The sequence below is a fragment of the Muscardinus avellanarius genome, assembly GCF_963383645.1.
Source record: "Muscardinus avellanarius genome assembly, chromosome: 14".
Taxonomy (NCBI): Eukaryota; Metazoa; Chordata; class Mammalia; order Rodentia; family Gliridae; genus Muscardinus; species Muscardinus avellanarius.
The window spans coordinates 21,366,231-21,386,615 of NC_137800.1; the positions used below are offsets into that span (position 1 = coordinate 21,366,231).

Sequence of the window (20,385 nt, forward strand, 5' to 3'; positions counted from 1 at the left end):
TGTGTGGTGGTTATTTTAACCATCATTCCAGTTTTTGACTAGGCATAAAAAGTATTTTTTCTTAAAATTAAGCCTCTGTCAATTTAAAACATTTGATAATTCAATTTAGTGAATATACAGGCTCTCTGTAGATAATTTCCTCAGTTTCTAAGTGGTGTATATTATAAGTAGAAGAGTAACTGCAGTCAAATCAAGAGACATCGGACCACTGTTTTCTCATGTCTCTGTGCAGTGGGACGTGATGTTTTCCCTAGAATTACCTCCCGAGTCACCTTCCTGTTCTCTACTTGGTCAAGATATTTCTACCTTGAAGTGCTCCTTGGCTCTCTTGCACCCACATCCTGTATTCCTACTCTACCCTGGCACTCATGTCAACATATAATGTAGTTGGGACTCTACTTGTCATCCTTCCTCTCTAGATTGAGATCCTTGAGACAGAATTGTGCTGTAATAGTCTGTGTGTCCCAAGCACAAAGCCTTTAGTCCATATTGTTGAGTGAATGAGTCCACATGGAATGAATGAGTTAATAATGCAATGAGTCGAGAATATGGTGAATAAATAAATGAGAGTGAGAATAACAGGAGCGGATAGAAGGACCAACATAAATACAAGTGATTTGCTCTATCTAGATAAATGTTTCCATTTGATTTCAGTATAATATGGATTCACTTTTACTATGCTTTTATCAACCTGACTTTTAAGACAAATTAGAGAACTGTATCAGCAAGAGAGTTCTAACTTTTCACTATTCTGATTAGTCATGGAATTAATATGTAAATATTTGCCTATAATGAAGTCAATTTTAGATGTTATCACTTTGTATTTAATTTTTTATAATTTTGGTTGGTGCATTGTGATTTACATAAAAGTGAGATTCATAGTGATAAAATCATATATGCACATGCCTTTAATTGGTCCATTTTTCCCCATCTGTCTTCTTTCCACCCCCTTCTCCCTCTCTCAGTCCTCTTCCACTATTCTACTTGTCACTTTCTCCAATTATCTTAAGTCCCTTTATTTCCTATTTTCTTTCCAGCTTCCACATATGAAAGGAAACTTTTGACCCTTGGCTTTCTAAGACTGGCTGACCTCAGCATAATGTTCTTTAGTTCCATCCATTTTCCTGCAAATGACATAATTTTGTTTTTCTTTATGACCGCATGTATGCTTCCTTTTCATTATCCACTCATTTGTTGATGGACACCTAGGTTGGTTTCATAACATACCTATAGTGAATTGTTCTGCTATAAACATGGGTCTCTTTGTGTCACTATAGGATTCTGACTTTAATTCTTTTGGAACGATACCTAGAAGTGATATAGCTTGGTTATATAGTGTTTTATTCCTAACTTTTTGAGGAAGCTTCATACTAATCTCCACAGTTGTACTACTTTACAATCCCACCAACAGTATATAAGTATTCCTTGTTCCTACATCCTCACCAGAATTTATTTATTTATTTATTTATTTATTTATTTATTTATTCATTTTGCAGGTCTTGGGATAGAACCCAGGGGCATTTGACACCCAAGCTACACCCTCTGCCCTATTTTTTATTCTTTATTTTAAAACAGGGTCTCACTAAGTTGTGGAGGGCCTCACTAAGTAGCTGAAGCTGTCCACAAATCACAATCCTTTGGTCTCAGCCTCCCTAATGCTGGGATTATAAGCGTGCACCACCACACCCAGCTCTCACCAGCATTTATTATTGTTTGTATTCTTAGTGATTTCTATTCTAAGTGAAATGAGATGGAATTTCAGCATAATTCCTATTTGCATTATCCAAATTGCTAAGTCTGATGAACATGTTTTCATATATTTGTTATCTATTTGTGTGTGTGTGTGTGTGTGTGTGTGTGTGTGTGTGTATTGGTGGTACTGGGGTTCCTGGAAACCCTTCTACTTCCAGGCTGCACTCCCAGACCTCTTTTTATATTTTTATTTGGAAACAGGGTCTCTTAAGCCAGCACGGCTGGCTTTGAACCTGTACGATCCTGCTGTCTCCGCCTCACAAGAGTGGGGATTACAAGCATGCACCACCACACTTGGCTGTATATTTTCTTTTTTAAAAGTGTTATTTGGTTTAATAGGTTTCAATTTAGTTCATTTTGGGCTATTGCAGTTTCATTATTATTTTGCATACTTCATATATTTTGGATATTAGTCTTCTATCAGAGAGTAGCTGGTTAAGATTTTCCCTGAAAAGTTTCTATGCAGCAAAAGAAACTATCAAGAACCTTAAGAAGGAGCTGACAGAATAGAAGATCTTTTTCGGCTACTCCTCCAATAGAGGACTGATATTGGAGCCTATATACAAAGAACTAAAAAAACTTTCCACCAAAAAAACAAATAAATAACTCAATCAAAACAATGACCAAGTCAACTTAAAAGACACTTCACAAAAGAAGAAACACAAATGGCTAGTAAATATATAAAAAATGTTCAGTATCTTTAGCAATTAGAGAGAGGCAAATAAAAACTACTCTGAGATTTTACCTAAATTCAACGAGAATGGCAATCATTCAAAACAGGAATAAATGCTGACAAGGATTGGAGAAGTGAAAACTCTGATTCATTATTGGTGGGGTTGCAAATTAATGAGACCATTTTGGAAAAGAGTGTGGAGGATCCTTAGAAGAATGGAAATGAACCTCTCCTATGACCCAGCTATACCACTCCCAGTGATCTACCAAAAAGGACTAAAACCAGACTACCATAGTAATACATGCATATCTATGTTTACAGCAGCGCAATCCATAATTGCCAAACTATGGAGCCAGCCTAGATGTCTGCCAACAGATAAAGAGATTACAAGTTATGGGATATGTATACAATGTAATTCTAATCAGCCATAAAAAGAGAAAAATTATGTTATTTGCAGGGAAATAGATGGAACTAGAGAATATTATGCCAAAATTAGGTGGTCACAAAAAGTGAAAGGTTAGATGTTTTCTCTCATGTGAGGAAGCTAGGAAGAATTTGGGACACAGAAGAATATAGACAAAGGAAAAAACCCTAGTGGGGTGATAGAGGGGGATAAGGGAGGATGTGGGAGTGGGGAGGAAGACTCAAAGAGGGAAACAAGTCAATGGACAAGTGTACTTACTTAGGTAAATTTATCAGTACCAATCACAATGTTGTGCATGGGGAGGGGGATCTGAGGAAGGGCACTCTGGATTTTATCATGATGCATGATTACAATGCACCAATAAAATAAATTTTTTATAAAATGAAGGATGAGGAAGGGGATAATAAGAAGAAAAGATGACTTGTGGCACTTCTAAATGAAAAAATAAAACTTTAATTGAGTGATCACCCCAACAATAAAATAGGCTTATAAATGAAATGAATTTCATCACTGTGAGAAAGTAGCAATAATACATGAAAGGGCTTGGCAAGCTTTCTTTTTTATTATAAAAGCAAAAGTTGAAATAGAAATAGCCACCATATCTGATTGAACTTCACAATAATCTGTGATTGCTTTTGATGTTATCTTGAGTGGAATATAAAAAGGCTATTTAGATAAGTCCTCCCTTAAGCTAATGGGCTGACACCTGTTCTACAGAGTTTTGAAACTTACACTCCCTGCTTCTATTAATTAAAAGCTTGTTATGGTTTGGACTAAGAATGTTCCCCATACTTCACATAGACAAGGCAGCCATGTTGGAGGCAGGGCTTGTTTGCTGAGGAGGGATCCCTGGAGCTGTGGCCTTGTGGACTACACATGGTCCCTCCTCCTCTTGTTTTATCTTTTGATTATAGCCTTCATGATGAGAGAGCAGAGCCCTTGCTCTTCCTCTCTCTGCCTTCCACCACCATTTCCTGGGCTCCACAGATGTGATTTGCCCTAACAGGAACTAAACCCTTTGATCTCCAGAACTGTGAGCAAAAAGTTCTTCTTCCTCTAAATTGTAGTGACAGTTGTTTCAGGTTATAGCAGTAAAAATATTGCTAAAACAAAGTTTGACAAAGAAATAGCACACTTTTTATATCTTAGCAAACATTCCCAAATTGTAGACATTCAGAAGGAAGACTAAAGATTTTCCCCTTTTCTTTCTTTTTTTTTTTTTTGTTATTTCTAGGGGGAAGGCTTATCACACAAATACACACACACGCACACACATATATACATATACATATACATATACATATACATATACATATACATATACATATACATGTTTTATTTCTGAAAACATCACCATGATCAATTGATAAGGCAGATATGTGACAAATGCCTTTGTTAGTGACTGGTTTTGTTAAGTTGGTCCTCCCTCTAATACATTAAAATCTTCAATCTCAAAAGACACATTTAATAAAAAGAAAAAAATACCTTTTTCTAGTCCCAGACTTTGAGAATCATATAAATAGACTAAACCTTAATGAGTTGCCCACTTTTATAAAAGATAGCAAATGTTGGCTTCCTCTAAAGTCATAAAATCTATAAATCCAAATTTTTAACAAAATTTTCTACACTTAGCCATTAATATAAAAAATATTAATTTATAATTTTTGGTACTAGCAATTGAACCAGAGTCATTCTGTCTTTGAGCTACATTCCCAGACCTTTTTTATTTATTTATTTATTTATTTATTTATTATTTATTTATGTAGTGTGTGTGTGTGTGTGTGTGTGTGTGTGGTGCTGGGGATTGAACCCAGAGGTATTCTACCTCCAAGCTATATCCCCAAACCTATTTGTTATTCTTTATTTTGAAACAGGGTCTCACTAAGTTGCTAGAGCCTCACTAAGTAGCTGAAGCTGGCCACTAACCCTTATCCTCCTATCTCAGCCTCCCAAGTACTGGGATTACAAGCATACACCACCATGCCTGGCTTCCAGACCATTTTATTTTTTATTTTGAAATAGGATTTCACTAAGTTGTTAAGGCTAGCCTCGAAACCATCCTTCTGCCTATGCCTCCCAAGTACTGGAATTATAGCACTACCATGCCCAACAACTTATCATTTTTAACACCATAAACTATTCATGTTAATATTTCAGAAGTAGATTTAAACTTTCTTTATTTACTCTCTGTACTCTATACTCAACCATGGCCCTTGGGAGAAAAATGAAATTTAAAAAATCAAAAAGGTAAAATTGTAGGAATCTAACACACACACACACACACACACACACACACACACACACACACACACACAAAATGAGAAGTTCAAATCTTCCATCCAAGAAAGGTAGTGGATTAGTTATCTAAGTAATTTGTTGATTAATTCTCTAATCAATCATCTAGCTTTGGGAAAGTGCAGAAAACCTATATAATTCAAGAAAAAGTCAGCAGAAAATTGTCATGTCTGTTTTCCACCTATGTTAAAAAAGATTTTCATTGTCATTAGTTGGCAAACAACTATATTTTAATGTTACTTAAGTCCAAGCCTTTAGTGACTTAATTCCTCATATTTTTCCAAATAAATAAATGTTATAATGTATAGAGAGTCACATGTAACTTTTTATTTGCAGGTTAGAATTTCTTAGCAAGTAAATAAAACAATAAAAAATTAATACTACTTATTTATTTATTTTGTGTGTGGTGCTCAGGATTGAACCCAGGGGCATTCTACCTTTTAACTACACTTCCAGTTCTATTTTTTATTCTTTATTTTAAAACAAGGTCTCACTAAGTTGCTAGAACCTCACTAAGTAGCTGAGGCTGACCACAAATCCTGATCCTCCTGCCTCAGCCTCCCAAAGTACTGAGATTACAAGCATATATCACCATGCCTGGCTTTCAGACCTTTTAATTTTTTTATTTTGAAATAGCATCTTACTAAGTTGTTGAGGCTGGCCTCAACAACTCATATATGTATATGTGTATATGTGTGTATACATATAATATATTATTACATATATTATATATGTGTATTGTATATATATGTGTATATATACATATATACATATATACATACATACATATGTATATATGTATGTATGTATATACATATGTATATGTATATATACATATGTATATGAGGAATTAAGTCACTAAAGGCTTGGATATATATATATATATATATATATATATATATAGAGAGAGAGAGAGAGAGAGAGAGAGAGAGAGAGAGAGGAGAGAAAGCCTCACATGGAAAGATACTACCAAAGGGATTAACAAATATTAATTTAAGAAGAGTGAAATTTAAATAAACATGGCAAATTTTAAAGAAACTTACACGTGTTTTTTTGCTCTTGGACTGATTAAAATCCTTCCTTGGCTTAATGCTTTCTGTTATGATGAGTTTTGAAGAGACTGAGTCTAATGAATTCCCATAAAAACGCTGAAAAGTGTAGTATTTTTGCAAGCATTTAAGAAAGTCAGGGTCTCTAGATTTTTCTGAAAAAGAAAAGACAAATATAAAATTGCCATGTTTTTTACAGTTTTCTTCCTAATTCTTATTATCATCCTGTATAAGCATGTGCAATTTTATTTCTGGCATGGGACAGTAATTTAATCTGATTACTTTGCTTATGAGGAAACTTAAATCAGGCCATCTCTTATGCATAGAAGAGTTCCTCGTATTGTTTGTATTGCTTAAAGGATGGAGGTTATAAAACCATTTTTATAGCATACTTCCAAAAGCATATATTACAGTGCTACATAAAATAACAGATTTTGAGCATTGTTTTTGCCATCTGCCCTGTAAATGAATTTAAGAAAGAGAAAGGCAGAGGGAGGCTTAAGAAACAACCCATCTAGATATTTGACTTCTTGTACCTCTGAGTAGAAAACAAAAGCAAAACAAAACAGCCACAGACCAAGAGTTTGGCAGGCAAAAAACACTCTCTCCATAATAAAAATCCAATGACAGAAAGGCTCAAAAATCGAAGTATGTCTTATTTCTTTATCCCCTCACATACATACATCCCTGCAATATTTACTTAAATAGAATAACTAAGATGGCTAATTTCTTTTATGTCTGATGTATATACATCAAGCCAAACCACTTGGAATGATGTGAAGGATTAATCTAAAAATCACCTCATATATTGCAATATCTTGGGAGCTATTTCAGCAGGATGGTAGAATATTTCAGATGAGCATACTTGCTATACAGACTCCTACAGTTTTCTGAAAATAAGTTTTGTCTACTCCAAGGAGGATGGGTGATCACTAAGAAGGTGAGAAGGAATGAATGAGGGAGACAAGATCCTTGACTCAATCTCCATTGATCTACTGGTAGAGACCTCCTGGGATTCCTTCCACAGTTTTAGCCACCCTGAACCTGAAGGCAGATACAGTGCTAGGGTTTACGACACTCAGTCCACAGTTAAAACCACTTGAAACATTAGAGTCTTCAAGGAATACACAAATTTCTTAAACCACAAACCAGCTTGACTTACAACAGCATCTAGCTCTTGTATGGACAAACACCATATTTTATTTTTTATTTTTATTGGTGCATTGTAATCATATATCACATTGGAATACAAGACTTGAGAGGATATACAAGCACACATCCTCCAATTAGCCCTCATCCAGCCCCCATCCCATCCCCTCCCCTTCCCTCGATCCCATGCTTTTTTGTTGATTAACTTTGATACATTTGTTTATGTACCTCCTGCATTTTAAAGAGGCTCCATCCTCTGCTATTCCATACCCTCTGATTGGTCACCTTAGTTGCTTCACTATAGGGCCCTTTCTATACCTCTACCTCTTCCTGTTGCCCCTTTCCTCCTAGCTATTGCTGATTAGGGGAAGCATCTGGTTTTTATTTTCTGCGATATTTCTCTGTGCATGCCACGTTGCAAGTACCGATCCCACTCTTGACGGCCCCAATAGTGGCTTGATTACCCGGTGGACTGATCCAGACCTTGCTGGCTCAAGCGGCGGCCTTGCCTCAAGGCAGGTTCTGATGCTGGCCATTGGCCCCAGCACCAGCCTAACCCCTAGGCAGGCTCCAATACCGGCCTCGAAGGCCACACCACCAGCCTTGCCTCACAGCAGTCTCCAATCCCAGTCTTGCTGGCCCCAGCACCGGCCTAACCCCTCGGCAGGCTCCGATCCAGACCTCGGAGGCCCCAGCACCAGCCTTGCCTCATGGCAAGCTCCGATCCCGGCCATGCTGCCCCAGCTCCGGCCTAAACCCTCGGGAGGCTCCGATCCCAGCCTCAGAGGCCCTAGTAGCGGCCTTGCCTCCTGGCAGGCTCCAATGCCAGCCATTGGCCCTGGCATCAGCCTAACCCCTCGGCAGGCTCTGATCCCAGCCTCGGAGGCCCCAGCACCGGCCTTGCCTCATGGCAGGCTCTGATCCTGGCCATGCTGGCCCCAGCACCAGCCTAACCCCTCGGCAGGCTCCGATCCAGACCTCGGAGGCCCCAGCACCAGCCTTGCCTCACGGTAGGCTCCGATCCCAGTCTTGCTGGCCCCGGCACCGGCCTAACCCCTCAGCAGGCTCCGATTCCGGCCTCAAAGGCCTCAGTAGCGGCTTTGCCTCACGGAAGGCTCCAGTTCCAGCTGCTGGCCCTGGCACTGGCCTAACCCCTTGGCAGGCTCCAATCCCAGCCTCAGAGGCCCCAGCACCGGCCTTGCCTCGCGGCAGGCTTTAATGCTAGCCGCTGGCCCCAGCACCAGCCTTGCCTCATGGCAGGCTCCGATCCCAGCCTCACTGGCCCCAGCATTGGCCTAACCCCTCGGCAGGCTCCGATCCCAACCTCGGAGGCCCCAGTAGTGGCCTTGCCTCACAGCAGGCTCTGATGTCTGCCATTGGCCCAGCACCGGCCAAACCCCTCGGCAGTCTTTGGTCCCAGCCTCGAAGTCCCCAGCACTGGCCTTGCCTCACAGCAGGCTCCAATGCTGGCCTCACTGGCCCCAGCACCGGCCTAACCCCTTGGCAGGCTCCAATCCCGGCCTCAGAGGCTCCAGCACCAGCCTTGCTTCACAGCAGACTCCAATCCCAGCTTTGCTGTATCCGTCACCAGCCTCACCCCTCGGCAGGCTCCAATCCGAGCACCCTCTTCGCCCAACCATTTGTCCCATGTTCTCAAGGGTGCGCAAACACCATATTTTTGAACTTCCTTCTAAGACACTTAAAAACCTACACGCAAATGACCATTAATAAACAAAATGGAAATTTTTCCCATAACTATCTTTCTAACGTACATTTAAATCCCCTATGTAATATTCTTCAAAGATTTTAGTTTGTGGCTTCTAATGTAAAAATAAAAGGCAGAGAGTGAGAAAGATTTCAATTCATCTCAGCAGGCACAGAGCTCACCATCCATATTGTCCTTTGTTCTGTCATAATCGTCACTGAGGGGTCTGTGAGAGTGCCAATGCACAAGTTCATCAAATTCCTTTTGCTTACCCAGAGAAGTAACGATAGGATCATCACTGTGAGACAAAAATAAATAGATGTTTATTTTATTTATTTATTTATTTATTTATTTATTTATTTATTTATTTTTGCCAGTCTGGGGTATGGAACCCAGAGGCATTTGACCTCCGAGCTACACCCCCTGCCCATTTTTTTTTATTCTTTATTTTGAAACAGGGTCTCACTGAGTTGTGAAGAGCCTCACTAAGTAGCTGAGGCTGTCCACGAACTGCGATCCTCCAGTCTCAGCTTCCCAAATGCTGTGATTACAAGCGTGCGCCACCATGCCCAGCTAGATGTTTATTTTTAATAGCATGGCTCTAAATATAGCAGATTTCACTTATGTAACAGTCATTGGATATCATGGTTACTTTTCCTCTTTCTGTGATTCTGTAACAGTCTCATCAACACCAGTAAATATTCACTAGTTAAAAACAGGTGACTGCTGGGCGTGGTAGTGCATGCTTGTAATTCCAGTATTGGGGAGGCAGAGACCGGGGATTTCAGTTTGCAGACAGACTCAGCTACTTAGCAAAGCTCTTTGCTACTCAGTGAGACCCTGTTTCAAAAAATGAAGTCTAAAAAAATAGGATTGGGTGTGTAGCTCTGAAGTAGAATGCCCCTAGATTCCATCCCCAGTACCGCAAAAAAAAAAAAAAAAAAAAATCAACAAAAATGTGAGTGTACTGATGGTGTACTCTAAGATTCAAATCATATATATAACATATAAATATATGTTTGCAAGGTGGTCATCAAAGGTCATTGAACTTTTTATATTAAGTTTATGTATGTTATATACTACATGTAATAATCAATTTCAATCTTTAATAAATAACTCATTCATTCCATACAATCATTAAAGCACATTGTTTGCCCTCTACCTTTTTAGGAAAGGAAAATCTTTCAAAATGTCTCCAGCAAACTTATCAACCACACTAGAAGACATTGGAATAAAACCCAAATTAGGCATCTTTTCCTTGCAGCCATCTATAAACAAAAAATTAAGACAGGGTCAAATGCAAAATTTTATACAAGCATTTTACATACTATTTTCTAAAATTTCCCATAGAAAACATTCTTATTGATATATTTGTCAATCCCAGTCCTACAGAATATAAAAAAGACAGTAATTGGGCATATAGGTAGGCAATATCAAGTTCCTATTTAATTTGTTTGATGTTGTAAAAAATGTGTAGTTAAAGTGAAATTTGAGCCAGGCAAGGTGGCGCACACTTGTAATCCCTGCACTTGGGAAGCGGAGACAGGAGGATCGAGCAGGTTCAAAGCCAGCCGCGCTGGCTTACAGACTCTGTGTCCAAATAAAATATAAAATAGGTCTGGGAGTGTAGCCCAGAGGTAGAAGGGTTCCATCACCAGTACCACCAAAAAAGAAAAAAAAATAGTGAAATTTGGATGTTCTTTCTAAAATGCAGAATCTAGGGAGAAAATGGGACATGTGAGAGACTCCAGACAAAGGAGGAAAAACCTTAGATGAGTGGAGAAGGTGGCCTAACTGAGGGAGAGGGGAGGGAGAAGAGGGAAACACCTCAGTGGATGTGATGTACATACACAAGCTTATCTAAGTCAGTCACTGGGCTGAGAGTGGGAAGGAGGGGGAGGAATAGAGCAGAAATTGGGGGAGGGCACAATAAGTGCTGTATGCATGCATGCCTCTATCACCCTGAACTTCATCAGGATGTATGATTACAATGCACCATTTTTAAAAGATCAAATAAAAAAAAATAAAAAATAAGAAAAATGCTTTTTAAAATGTGTAGTACATTCTGTATATGATAATTACAAAATCTAAAGTACTTAAGGGTTCTAGTTCCATGGATTGTTCTCTTAGTGACCCATTTCCTCAATTCTTTAATAAATGTTCACTTGCACATATATTTAACAGATAACTCTATAAACCAGGCTTTATCGTTTGTTACTCATAGGAATTTGCCACATCCCTTTGGTGAAACTGAGATGCAGGAGGAGAGACTCTAGATAAAGGGAAAAAAATCCTAATGGAGTGATGGAGGGGGTCTGAGGGAGGGAAGTCGGCGGGGGTAGGGAGACTCCATGGAGCAAACATTTCAGTGGACATGCTGTGCACACAAATTCATCAATGTCAATCTCAGCGTCATGCACAGGGAGGGTGAAGGGGTGAGAGGGAGGCACGAGAGGCTCATGGAGTGCTGTGTGCATGTATGACTCTCACTCTGAACTTCATCATGACATATGATTTCAATTCACCAGTAAAATATAAAATTAAAATATAAAAGGGCTGTTCGCTCTTCTTTTGTTCTTTGGCCCATAAGCTTCCCCTTCTCAGTTTTGTATGTATGTTTGTTTGTCTCTAGAGAAGGTCTCATATTGCTCAATCTGGTCTTGAAGTTGGTTATGTTCAAGCGCTAGGACTACAGACCACACACCCAGCTCCTCCACTTCTATTGTTTTGCCCTTAACTATAGTTATATGAAAAAATGCTGCATAACTTTTACCTAGTATTTCAAAGTTTTTATACAAAGATTTATTTTTTCAGGAGATCTACACTGCCATATTTCTGAAAACATAATTCATATATATCTGGATTTTTATCAGCAACATTAATTACATGTAAAACATAACTTTTCAAAACAGTAGTCACAATATACCACCCCAAAGATATGACTATTACTAACTTGCTAACAAGTTATTTATCCTTGCAGCATTGAGTTAGGAATATTTTCAAAACATATGCTTTTATTTCAAGTTAATTTAAGAATCTATTACCTTTGATTGGTGATGGGTTATTTATAAGAAAATGAAGTTCTGTTGTTCTCAAAGGAAATGGCTCGCCCACTTTAAACTTTCTTACCAACTTCAATACAGTATTCCAGAGATGTTCATAATCCTTCATAATGGCATCTCCCACATTTAAATTTAGGCCTATGTAACAATTAAAAACACAATATTAAAAATTACACACACATACATGTAAGCACATACATTCTGACTAAATTTATAGAGTTCAAAAGTATATGCCAAATAGTGAAATGTCAAGTGATCTACGCATTGAACCTAAATGAACGTGGGCAGGGCTATTGAATATTAGCTTGATAATTTTAAAGTAAATCATGTTTTTCTGTTTGATAAGCAAATATTAAATTGTAACTATCTTAATTAATAATAACAGATTAAGAATATTTCATCATTTTAATATAGTTAGAAATATTATGCCTGACATAACTTTGCAATTAATAAAACTATGACTTTTGAGACACAAAAAGTAATAAATGATCCCTAGATTTACTTATATCCAGTTCATTTCAATGCTTAAAATACAAAAGAACCGGAACCTAGATGTCAAAGAAGTTTCAATAATGCTCAATTATAGCTTTCTGATTTTTTGTTTTATTTTTCTTTGACCATGAAGAAGTATCATAAAACTTAGTAAGAAAAAAATATCAAAAAGAAAGTATGTATAATAAATATATAAATAAGTCTTATCTTTTAGAAAAAATATTAAAATTTCTCAAATTTCTAATAGTGGTGGTGTGATTACATTTATTAGAGTAATTTTATGAATACTATACACACACTAAAATAAAAATTGAACTATTAAAATTATCTGAAAAGTCTAGACACATATATACACAAAATGTTCTTCTAGAGTAATATTAAGTTTAAAAATATTTTAAGTACAATTTTCATTCTAGTTGCAACTAAATAAAAATGATACATACAGGTGAACAGAGATCAGGAGAAAGAAAAATAATTCCTGTTATATGTTAGAAATACAGAAAAACTATATTCAAGATTTAAAACCTTTATAATGCTCATCTCTGGACTAAATCATCACTATTATTATATAGGAAGATGATACCTTTTATACTTTCATTTTCATAGTAAAAAGCAATATTCTTCAATAAAGATGCATCATATAAGTCAGAAAGGTAAGTTAAATTCAGATTCCAAAATTCAAAAATGCTTATATTACTTAAAATGAAATATTCACACCATTTTTTCTGAAAATGGAAAATAAAACCCAAGTTATTCATAGTTTTCAAATTAGCCATAAAATATAGAATAACTTCATACACGTCTATATTCCCATTGAAAGGCAGCGATATTCCAGTGCTTATATTTATAAACTCATCAGGCTAGATAATGATAAATCCTTGATCCCTTGAAAGATAAAAGTATAATAAAATCAAAGCTGCCCCCCCCAAAACAAATTCAGTAAGTCTCTTTATCCTGGATCAGAGAAATCATTACCTGATGATTCTTAAAATTTTTCTCGTGCTATTATACACAAACAGAAGTCTCAAAGTTAAAGAAATATTTCTGCTTTAAATGTGCCTCCAGTCTTTACGTAGGTTTTAATGTTTTTCAATTTTACTTTTGGGTCAAATGAGCATTTTAAAAAGAAGGGCTTTTAATTGCTCAGGATGTAGAAAATTCTGAATCCTAACTCAAAGATTTCCTTGCCCCGTCATTAGTGTGCAGCTTCCAGGTTTATAACCGTGAGGTTTCATTCCCACCCAGCAGAGGCAGAATGTCTTCGCTAACCCAGGTCCAGGGCGGAGTAGATCCAAATCGGGGTCTCATCTGGCTTCCAGTCAGGGATACCTGTTAGTCTACAGAGTTAAACTGAAAGAGGAGGCTAAGGCTTCTCCGCCCCACACACACTGAAAATAAAACGTAATTGCTTTCAAAATGAGAATAGTGTTTTTTATTTGCATTGATGTGGAGCTTTAATCCAGTACTGCCCAACAGAAATACAATATGGGCAAGCTGTTGCTTAACAAGTCCGACAGTACTAAATAAATGACTTCCCTCTTAGCCACTTCCCCAGCTTCAACACTCCCCCATATTCCTCCTGTTCCTGTTATACTAGGTGGATCTCATCTCCTTCCCTGCACCATCCCCAGGCAATCACACATGCGGTTTCTTCTCTAGAATCCAGTTTTCATTCATTCTCCATTCTAATGATTCCTACTCATCTTTCAGGACTGGGTTAACTTCATTTTCCTTCTCAGGAGAAACCATCCTTTGTAGACTGGGTAAGATCTTCTTTATTATTGGGTTCTTAAGTATCCTATAGTGCCTCCTTCAAAGCCATTTTTAAAAATCAATTCTCTGGGCCTGGGGGAGTGGTGCAGGCCTGTAATACCAGGATTTGGGAGGCAGAGACAGGAGGATTGCATATGGAAGCCAGCACTTGGTAACTTAGTGAAACTGCTTCAAAAATTTTTAAAAACTGTTTTTAAAAGGAGGAAGAGGGGCCCGGCGTGGTGGCGCATACTTGTAATCCCCATGCTTGGGAGGCTGAGACAGGTGGATTGCACAGGTTTGAAGCCAGCCTTAGCTGGCTTAAGAGACTCTGTTCCCAAATAAAATATAAAATAGGTCTGGGAGTATAGCCCGGAGGTAGAAGGGTTCCATCCGCAGTAGCACCAAAAAAAAATTTAAAAGGGGCGGGGGTATGTCTCAGAGATAAAAAGACCCTGGGTTCAATCCCAAGTAACACACACACACACATACACACACACACACACACACACACACACACACACATACACACACACACACAATTATCACACAATTATCTATCTTCTCTGCAAAATGTAGTTCTATTGAAGAGTTAGGATGGGATAGGCGAGTGTGTGTCGTTTTGATTTTTACCCGTTTTATCCCTAGATTAGCACAATACATATGCACCAAGTAAATGTGAACTGGTTTCTTAGTTCACTGAGTAAAAAAAAAAATTTCCTTGAACATTTTGAATGCATGTATCAAGATCCTTAAAAAGAGTTCATATGAATCAGTCTACTAATCCTATTTCTAGTTATGAACCCCATCGATAACCCAAATTTTTTTTTAAAAAGCTTATCCACAAAGAGTAAAAGAACAGTATAATACAACCATCCAAGTCTTTTAATATTTTATAATAGAGAGATAGTTAAATAAACCATGATACATGCTATAAAAGATAACCAGTAGCCATTAAAAATTATGCTTACCAATGTTGTGAAGGAAAATTTTTTAAAATGTGAAAAGAAAAATACGTGTGTATGTAGATATACACACTTGTGAAAAACAACAGAAAAATCTATGCATATAAACTAAAGGTAGTAAGCCAAAATATTATTAATTTCCAGCAATTATTTGAGTAGTGGGACTCTGTGGAAATTTTTGGTTTTTTTTTTTTTTTTTTGCTTTTTCTTTTTCAAGTCTCTAAAATTTTACAGCTATCATCTAAAACGGACAGAACCAATAATATATTCAGTTGCTCTCAGAGCAGAACTGAATGGTTCCCAATTATTCTATAGTCGGTGATAAAAATACCTGATCTTGACAGAAAGCTAAAGAAAGAAGAGAGAGGTTTTTCCTTTGGTTGGATATATAGCATGCTTTTTAGCAAGGATAGTTGTTGAAACTAAACAAGTGATTGATTTAGGCCATCAAACATTTAAAGCCCCCAAGGAGCCCAACACTGTTCCTATATAAATATGTTTTGAAAGTTATTGTGGTTTGTCCATCAATTGACGCAAAAAAAAAAGTTTCCTTAAGATTCTAATTTAAAATGCCTAACAGATTTTTCAACTTGTGGTTTTTAGTTGGAAGGTATTTTTAAATGTTAATAAGCCTATGCAAAAAAAAAATATTTCAGAGAACATAGAAAGTCATTAAACATTTTGCTAGTTGGGTCAATCATTTATGGTGTTGTTTAAAGAGTCAAATGTCTTAAATGCAAATGCTATTAATCTGTTAAAGAATTTAAAGTGTTAATGGAACTATTAGAAGAAATTTAATTCAACCTAAATGAGTTCTACCAAATGATAATTAAAGGCTCACATAAAGTGATTACTAAAATGTACTTTTTTAGTGGGAAAAGTAAGAGTAATAAGCTACAAAAAATACACTTACCATTTTTAAGAAAGGCTGCAATTTCTTAATCCAATGGGAAGTGACAAATCTAGAACGAGCTCTTTGAGAAAGAGGTAAGTGGAGTAGGAAAACCACACTGAGACAGTAGAGTTTACAGAAGTCTTCCATCTCCTGCAGTGTTAAGCAATCACTTTCCACCTAAATAAAATAAAGAAGATAAGCCAGGAAACAGAGACAATAAAACTGTACAATAAACATGCAAAGCCACAAAAGCTAGCAGAATGTTTGGGGCACTAATTTCTTCACACATAAACTCAACTACATTTATATATATTTAAGATAAAGTAGAAAGGAGGCTTCCAGCTTAACAGCAGTTAACAGAAGACATTTTACAGGATTTTCAGTTAAGCCAAACTGCACATAAGCTGATCAAGCAGCTAATTAAGTTAGGATCCCTCAGGCTTTATGTGGATGGAACCATGCATTAAAAGCTCTATTCTGGAATACTGTAAATTGCCAGGGTGAGGACAACGGGAAGACAATATATCTGAAAAATTTACTCAGTGATATTAAAGGTGAAGAAGTGGACATATTCAGTCTCCCGGGGCAAGGATGGCATTGCTATCTTCAGGTCATGATGAGGTTGTCAGCCAAGCAGGAGTGAGACTCCCTCAGGGCATCTCAAAACAGAGTCTAATGGCTAGAGATTCCAGAAATATAGGTTTGCCTCAGTATGAGTCTTGTGAAAATGATTTAAAATAGCTTGTCTAATCATGAAGAAATGTTTCACTAATAATATTCTCAAAGATATAGTGCAAACCACTATAAAAGTTGGTGAGCCCCGTCCCTTTTCAAAATTGTGAAAGACCTAAAACTTCATATTTTCCTTAATCGGGATCTTTAGCTAAAATTCCTCTAGTACTCAGATTGTATACAAAATATCATGTGCTCACATATGCATGTAAACATGTATGTGCATGTATGTAGGTGCCCGGAAGTACCTATATGCAGAGACAGATGTTTAGTTGGAGAAAAAAATCCAGACTGGCCAGCCTATTCTTGACCTTATTGACCACAATGATGGATAAGAACTGTAATAATTCTCAAGCAAGGATAACTCCAAGCCAACATAACTTTTGTACTCTTTCAAAAGAATGTGGTATATGTGGAATTTGCACAAGATAAACATGAAATGCATCCACTCAGCTATTTAACTCCTAAGCTTTGAACCATGTTATCTGACATATCTGAAACTCAGTGTTCCCATATGTGAAATAGGACTAATAGTGCCTCCCTCAAAATGCTGTTGTGAGAGTTTAATGGTACAATGTGCATCAAAGAGCCCAAAACACAGGAACATATGGCTCCCACCAAGCGCTATAGCTAACATCACCTCTTATTTCCAGTCTTGTTGGCTGATTTAGTCCTAAGTGAAACATCTGTATAATAAAGCACTTAATCATATAACAACCTAGCAGATGTTTTCTTACAAATTCTAGTGGTTTTCCTATTGTTGAAGTTTATATTAATAAGTAGGGGGCAAACATCAGCACCAAATGGAGGCAATGGCAGATAAAAATTTATAAAATGTCCCAAGTGGAAAGCAAGACGTGTCTCAGTAAAGTTAAAACAATCGCACCTTTTGGATGTTAGTTTCCTCACCAGAGTTGGTCTTCTCCTTATTTTTTAAAAATTCATGGTACATTTCCAAAGATAATGAACATGAAGTAACACACATGACACGCCGAATGTCAGATCCTTCTGGCCAGACTTCCTTAAGAAGCCATAAAATTTCACACACCTGTCACAGAAGCAAATTGTAACATATCACAGTATTTATAGAAATATATTTATTCAGGAGTGATCTTACAAGAAGAAAGCATTCAGAAAAGATGGACAGATATAACTATGTAGAACTATCATTATTACCATTAATATATTATTAAAGTATCTTAAGTAAGAAAATGTCAATGAAATCATCAGAAATGCAATGCAAACATAAAAAGAGCTCCCACAAATCAATAAAAAAATGCTGCTGTCTAAATATATCACTTTGAATCTTGCTATGATGTAAAATAACACTACACCAATAAAAATATAAAAAGAAAATGCCAGCCAAGCATTGTGGCACATACCTATAATTCTAGTACTTGGGAGGTTGAAACAGGAGGATCACAAATTCAAGACCAGCCTCAGCAACCTAATGAGACCATATTTCAAATTAAAAAATAAAAAGGGCTAGGGGTATAACTAGGAAGTAGAATGCTCCTGGGTTCAATTTCATTATAGTACAGAAAGAAAGAAGAGAAGAAGGAAGGAAGGAAGGAAGGAAGGAAGGAAGGAAGGAAGGAAGGAAGGGAGAAAGGGAGGGAGGGAAGGAGAAAAGGAGGGAGGGAGGAAGGAAGGAAGGAAGGAAGAAAGGAAAAAAGGAAGAAAGGAAGGGAATACATTTCTTTAATAATACTATAGTTCTCTAATGAAATATAAATAATATTAAAATAAAAAAGTGTTCAGTCTCTATAAAAATACAAAATTATCACATTTTACTTTCAGACTAACAAAATGCTTTTTAAAGATAATAGGAATCATTGGAGATAATGAAATGTATCATTTAACTTACACTTTGATAAGGAGAGTATAATTAGGTATAAGCTTAAAGCAAAGGTATGTGATTATATATATTTATCATTAAATTATTAATACTTTTTATTGGCTGTTCAAGTTCTAGGGATCTACCCTATATGAATAATCTGAAATGTATACCTTATGTTCATCTGTGCATTAGTAGCTAAGATATGGAAACAGTGTAAGTATCCATCAAGAGACAAATAGATGGAGAATATATAGTATATATACCAATGGAATACTATTTGGCCTTTGTGAAAACATTAATAAATCTGGAGGATATTATGCAAAACCAGCCACAAAAAGACAAACACTAAATTATCTCCCTTACATATTGAATCAAATAGAGTTGTACTCATGAAAGAGAGAGCAGAACTCTCTACTGTTCTCAAAGGCTGGGTGGGAAGAAGGGTGAAGAAATCTAGATTTTTTTGGTCAAAGGACACTAAGTTTCAAGTCGACAAGAATAGGTGTTAAGACCTCTTATACACACAGCCACATTATGATAGTCAATAATAATATGTATTTCAAAATGACTAAGAGTAAATTTCAACCATCTCCCCATAAAAACAATAAGTAGGCAATGCAAGGTATATGTTCATTACCTTGATTTAATCGTGTCGCTTTTATACATATGTCAAAATATCACATCACAACTCCATAAGGGAACATGATTTGACAATCAAAAATATTAATAATGTTCTAGTCTATTTGAAAATATAGGAACTATTTAAAGGGACAATTTTCAGAAAACATAGCTTTAGGAGAGAAAATAATGCTTAAAGGAAAGACACTTTGTCATTTGCCAAATAAGAGGTAAAGAGGGTAAAGGACAAAGGAGAATACTTGAGGCCCTGAAAATCAAAAGACAACCAGGAAATCCTAGGAAGGACTACACCTCACCCACTGCCAAAGCAGATAAAAACAGTGCTAATGTGCTAGACTTGGTTAGACTGACGGAAAAGTGCACAATTAAATTAAAAACAAGATTCTGTGTGCTCACCAGCGACTGGATCACAACAGCACGGGAACTCCCACGGAAGCCCGAACCAAGGAAGCCAGGTACCTGAGTGCGTCCAGGGAAAGTGCGGCTCCTAGCGTGCGCCCCAGTCCCAACCCCAGCACTGGCCCAGGGCATCTGTCTCCTGCCTCAGAACCCAGCACTGTCCTCGCGCACCCGGTCTGCACCCCAGACCCCTGCTAGTAGTCAGTGCCTGCGCCACTGCCACCCCTAAATCGGAGCCTGCCTTCCAGGCGGCGAAAGCTCTGTGTGCCCCTGAAATCTCCTCGGGCCCCCCCCCCAGCTTCTATGTCCTGCAGGAGGCAGAGACCACTGCTGGATACCGCGCACTGCCTGTGCACCCGGACCCTTGCGCACCTATCCTGCACCCCTGGCCCACCGCTGGGAGTTCCTGCCCGCCCAGTAGCCTAATGCTTAGTTCTAATCGAGAACACAGCTCAATACACCATGGAAGAGCATAGCAGCAGCAATAGGCAGCTGCACCCACTCACACCTGGGCCCAGTAATAGCAGCACACCCAGCCTGCACTCTCAGAATTGGCAGAGCT

At 37.5% G+C, this 20,385-nt stretch overlaps 1 protein-coding gene across 1 annotated transcript in view; it reads right to left on the reverse strand.

Moving 5' to 3' along the window:
* The window catches only part of LOC308273107 (putative ATP-dependent RNA helicase DDX60), a gene marked incomplete at both ends in the record, with an annotated part of 94,393 nt that overhangs the window by 58,066 nt on the left and 15,942 nt on the right, over positions 1 to 20,385 (reverse strand). Inside the window, 7 exons of the mRNA XM_080710224.1 lie at positions 6,188 to 6,348; positions 9,230 to 9,345; positions 10,210 to 10,315; positions 12,092 to 12,247; positions 13,185 to 13,326; positions 16,232 to 16,390; positions 17,832 to 17,993. Coding sequence (XP_080566350.1) covers positions 6,188 to 6,348; positions 9,230 to 9,345; positions 10,210 to 10,315; positions 12,092 to 12,247; positions 13,185 to 13,326; positions 16,232 to 16,390; positions 17,832 to 17,993 — 1,002 coding nt within the window. The remainder of the gene's footprint in view (positions 1 to 6,187; positions 6,349 to 9,229; positions 9,346 to 10,209; positions 10,316 to 12,091; positions 12,248 to 13,184; positions 13,327 to 16,231; positions 16,391 to 17,831; positions 17,994 to 20,385) is intronic.